Raw genomic sequence first — 5,600 nt, forward strand, 5'->3', positions numbered from 1 at the left:
AACGACGTTTTTGTTGTTCAAAAATAATACGAATTAACTGGTTACGAAGCACTTCTATATTTTGATGTGATAACGAAAAGTTGAAAACATCTTGAATTTTGTTTCCAACCTTTCTTGAATCCACTATGCTGGAGTGATGTTGTGTCATAAACGTTCTGAAAAGAAAATATCCCTGTGAGACATTGGTAGAAACTTTAATGGGTTTAACATTTCATCACACAAAAGAAAATATGCATAAACTTTTGTTTTCAACATTATATCTCTTACTTTAGTTGATCGTCGATTGTCTCTTCATTTACTTCATCTCTGTCTGCTTTCTCACCTGTCCTGTAAAAGATCTTAAATGAAATTTCATCGAGTGTAAAATTTTCTCATTGTCGCATCTATCAACACTTTACATAAATGAATGCCAATACTCACTCCTCAACAGCAGGATGTGGTTCCTCGTTCATTTTGTTGACAGTTTGATTTTGCGACCAATCAATCTCCCTGTCAATATTTTACGATTAGTACACTGTTGTAAATAAGGAATTCCACACCAAGAATTTAAACACTCACTTCCAAAAGTCAGGATTTAATTCCTCATCCATTTTGTTGACAGTTTGATTTTGTGACCAATCGATCTCTTCCCACAGGGCCGGATCCAGGTCATGTTCAGCAATTGCTATTTGTCGTCTACAAGAATTTAACATGTCACAAAGCGGGGCTAAAGAGCTATTTTGCAAAAGACTTGTGAGAATTTTTATCTGAAATTTCTGTATACTTGTAGAGATTTGAACAAGCGTTACTTTGTCAAGTCAGGCGTTTAACAATGCGTTTCTTTAGCATACACCCCGAGAACTAACGTTACATATTTTGTCAAGTGTTTAACAACGCATGTGAACAACTATGAACGCATCAATAAGACATGTTTACAGCTAGTACAATCGATTGGTTTGTTGATGCATAGACACTTACTTTTTGCATCGTTTGGCATGCAGAGATCGACTGTAGGTTTTTGAAAAGGTTTGTTGACACAATTCACAGGTCCATCGAATATTGAAATGTTTTTTCCTATGCCTCTCTAAGCTTCTTTTTTGGGTATAAGACTGACCACAAATCTCGCAAGGAAACATGTTGAATGTAATGTCACTGACTCAAACGCGCGATTTTTTTATAGACCTAACCTTTTTCCTATATTCAACTTAAATGTTATGGTCACAAGACCACAAGATTTCCATGAGATGGTACAATCCTCACTGCTAAAAATAGCGTATGTCGGCATACCGAATTGTCATTGTCAACGCGATCTCACTATTTCTGAAGTTTGAAGTACCCTATTGATTAGATGTTGCTGAGATTTCCATGTGAAATCCTCACTGCTAAAAATAGTGTATGTCGTCATACCGAAGTGTCCTTGTCAACGCGACCTCGCTTTATTTCTGAAGTGTGCGGTGTATAAGTACCTTTCATTGATTATACGTTGCTGAGATGTATCTACCATCAAATAATTCTCTGAACAAAACCACACACAAAATTTTGTACGATTTTTTTTTTTTTTTTTTTTATTGAGAATTCTCTTGGCGTCTCTGGCGCCTCTTCCGCAACCTTCTTAACCTTCGATGCTGAAAAGACAAAAAATTATTTTAATTTTGGTAGGTTATTATCTTAAATTTTTCCATAACTGAAACAAAGATTAAAACAAAAATGTTACACAGACCAAACGTTTGAAATTATTTAGACAAAACAGAAAACTTACTTCCTTTTGAACTTGTAATAGGCATAGTCTCCCTCTCATGAGGTTGATGAGTTGCCTCATCATTATTTCCGCACTAGGATTCTGAAAAAAAAAAAAAAGCTTAATAATCGTATTGCAATCTATGGTCAAAGCAGATGTAGTAGCAACACATTATTAATTATTTCTTTTCAATATCAACCTATTTGAATAAGTTGCAGATGTTATAACTATAATCGATTCTTATTAAATTACATTCATCAAATGTCAGCATTTGATGAATGCAAAATAGAAGTGTTCTTGAACATAAAATAATAAACTTTTAAAACAAAATTTGGAAAACTTACATGTGCGGGATGACGCATCATTCTGTGATGCACGAGTTCATCACAGATAGCTTTCATTATTTGAACGTTCATCATGTACTCCTGTTCCATCTTGTAGTTTAGAAATGAACCGTATGTGTAGTGTTTCCATACTATAAGACGATTTTTCCCTCCAAATCGGACCAGCGCGCTTTTCCAAATGGTAATGTCATGCTCGATTGAATTCTTTCGAAAATATTGCATTCGATATAAGTCCCAATCCATGAAAGTGACTAGTTAAAAAGTCATATCACTCATTTGATTTATACCCCATGCATGTACCAACTGTGAAACTCTGATACAGCAAAAACCTCATTCGTTTTTTATCACAATTGAGTCCACACAAGTTTCTGCAAGCTGCAATCATTTCAAAGGCGCGAAATTTAAAATCTATCATGTGATAACGAACTTTTACAAGTACATTTGATACCTTGAAGACGGTCATTGAAATACTTTCAATGTTGAAAAGTTTTAACCAATGCTGGTGCAACAACACTCAAGTGTACTCTAACCTTAGAAGTACTTCAGTTCGATTACATTTGATACCTTGAGGACGGACATTGAAGTTCAAAGTTTTGACCAATGCTGGTGCAACACTTGTAATCTTGTGTGTGTCGAAATATATCTTCACCTGTTACTAGAAAATGACGTCTTCGCGTTTCTGCCTTAAATAGAGGATTTTCTGTCTATCGGTTTCAAACATGCAAGCTTATAGTTCAGTAGCTGTCCAACTGAGAAAACAAGCTGAAATCGCGATGGAACACATGCCCAACCTACCTCACGTCAGTTGTTACGAAGGACTGGTCGAATCTGAAAAGTTGAACGCGGAGGCCAGACAAATGCAAAAAATCTCCGACGAAGTGAGGTTGAAGTTTTCCGAAATCGCCGAACAAGGAGATTTATTACCGCAAGGTGGTGGTTTGTTACGGAAAGGGATATTGAAAGTGAGACAAGGGTCTTTCCACTTCTCAACAGAGCAGCTAAAGGAAGTGGCGGCATTGCTTTTCGAAGAGGATCCTTACATCTTATTCGTTCCAAAAACAAAGACAAAGGCCTATCTATCAATTTTATTTTGGGCCACTGCAGAGGACGACGAAAACTGTTCTCGTTTGAATCACATCGAAGCAGTCAAAAAAGAAATTAGTCCTGATGAATTTCGACTTTCTTTTTCAACGGACAAGGTCTTCGCCCCTCGTCACTACGTTCGTTTTGTGCATCAGCGGTGTGAGGAATTTTACATTGCCTGCAAGGGGAAAGATCGGTTGTCAGAAGAAGGCCAACAGCAATTGGAATTTTTTTCAAAACTTCTCATCACACCCGAACAAGCTCAAGAACCTCCGTTTAAACGTGCTCGTGTATAATTCACTTTCAATAAAAGACTCGAAATGTTTCATTGGTGTTTTATTGCGTAAGGTATATACATAGTATAAGGTGGTACACGTATATAATATACAGTATACTATACATAATATACATACATAGTACAAATATTATACAAGCAATTAAATTTTAATTTTATATGTATGGCGCACAAATTCGTCAACAGCACGGTCGTTTGCAGTCAGATTGGAATGAAACTTTGCCACAATAGACCTCATTGATAGTCCACGACAACGTTTTAATAAAAAATAAACACAATAATGACCACAAACGAAAGACAATGGTCCTTGGATCGTGGTAGAGTTGTAGACCCACTCGATCGAGTGTAAGTTCATAAAGTCGACAAACTCATCATGGAAAGGTGGAAGGCCGTAGGAGTCAAAATATTCACTTTGATGATCTTCACTCAGGAAAACAGCCACCCAATGCTCACCGGGTTGGTCGCTTTTATCAGTGTTAAAAACGTAGGCGGCAGGAGGAGACACATCTCGAAGTAGCATGTCTCTCGCGTAAACTCCTTGAAACACACGCTTTAGACAGGGGTCGTTGTATAAAATTCTTGAAATCTGGTCCGAGTTCATGCTGAATAATCGAAAATGACGCTTTTGTTCCGATCAATTTCTAAAAGATTGTCATGCTCCGCGTAAACAATCACGTTAATGGTATGTGCCAAGGCTGTCGCGAAATGAATTTCCAATCTTAAGTTACCATGCTTTATCAGTTCAAAATGGTTTGCTCCAGACCCAAGGTCAGGTGTCAAATCAAAGGCAAACAGCGTATAACCACCCGGATATTCCGATCTAGAAATGTCATTTCCTTCATCCGCATAATATTGGCTAGTCCCAGTAAACAGGGAAAGATAGCTGCGGATAAACTTTCCATTTGCGAAATCGGGTTGTAAAGGTCGTGACGGGATCTGTTTACCATCGCGGTACAAAGCTAAAAAGTTGGTAGAGTTGTGCTTGAAATCGAAAGGATTCCTAGTGGCCGTACCATTGAAAGACGCATTATCCACCATACCAATGACAACTCTCCTCGGTAACTGTCCCAAAAACAAGTTTTCTTTGGTGACAGAAAGATTCCCTTGAGGTACAGTAAAGGCCTTTGTTTCAACACGGCGTATCGGATACTTGGCTGTTCCAGATTGGAGGGCCTTGATGTGGGCGATCCTGACTGCATCGCTTGGCTTAACCTTTCTGCAGAAAAGAACCACTTCTTCCAGTTTGACCTTTCCTTCTCCCATGAGACAAAACGCGTCGGAGGCTCTAGTCAGCTTGAGCTTCATCTCAACTCCGTTGAGCAAATACCTATTCTGAAAGGCTACATCCAGATGTAGTTTTCCCATCATGTCCAATGATCGGCTTTCCGCTGTCAATAGTCTACGTTGGTTAAAGCCGCTATTTGTAGCGGCGAGCGTATCAAACTTTCCGTGGGAATCTTTGTACCACAGATTGGCCGATAGCTGTGACGTCTTTGCTGGGCTTCCAAAACTGAGAAGTGTCTCTAAATAGGCACGGAACGGATACGTGTGATTAGACTGAGAAATCTGGGTGTTGTTGAGGCTCAAGTCGACTTGAGACCATAGGCTATGCAGCCAATTGCAAACCGGAGCCACGGCTTGATCTGCATCCAAATTTGCCCCATCTTTCTTGACCACTTTGGCTCGAACGTAAAGTAGGGTGTTGGCCAAATCAATATAGTAGTCGCCTTCTTCCACAAGTAAAAACTCAACAGGCCCACTGTCGGTAAGAGTAGATTGGGGACGATGTTCGACATAATGTCCTTGTTCTAAACTGGTTTGTGTTGGCGGAACAGAAAACAAATCTAGTTCGGTTTTCAATCCCTCACAGGACTTTTCATGAATCAAACTACCCATTGAAGATGTCCTTAGGAGCGACTGCTTTTCGTTTGCGTTTTTTCAAACTAGTAGACTTTTTGCTTTTTCTCGGTCTTTTAGCTGAAGGAGATGAGAAGAAGGCTTCTTGTGGCGGGGGTTGGAAAGTTCTTTTGGTTGGGGTTACAGCTCTTTTTAACAAGTTCATACCGGCCTGTTTAGACCGTTGTATGGCCGCATCTTTGACACTTTTCCCTCCCAATACATCAGAGGCGAACTGTGCACCAGTCTTTAAAACTTCTTTGCC

At 39.0% G+C, this 5,600-nt stretch overlaps 1 protein-coding gene across 1 annotated transcript; it reads right to left on the reverse strand.

Moving 5' to 3' along the window:
• Nucleotides 1–4,036: 4,036 nt before the first annotated feature.
• On the reverse strand, nt 4,037–5,335 carry LOC145776835 (uncharacterized protein F54H12.2-like). The gene has a single exon (XM_082588057.1). It carries the CDS (start codon nt 5,333–5,335, stop codon nt 4,037–4,039), a length of 1,299 nt encoding a protein of 432 aa, XP_082444183.1.
• Nucleotides 5,336–5,600: the final 265 nt, after the last annotated feature.

Source organism: Aplidium turbinatum, chromosome 9 (assembly GCF_918807975.1).
Source record: "Aplidium turbinatum chromosome 9, kaAplTurb1.1, whole genome shotgun sequence".
NCBI classification, from domain to species: domain Eukaryota; kingdom Metazoa; phylum Chordata; class Ascidiacea; order Aplousobranchia; family Polyclinidae; genus Aplidium; species Aplidium turbinatum.

Excerpts from the sequence above, each read along its gene's own strand:
- LOC145776835 (XM_082588057.1), bottom strand. The coding sequence starts at position 5,335 with ATGGGTAGTTTGATTCATGAAAAGTCCTGTGAGGGATTGAAAACCGAA.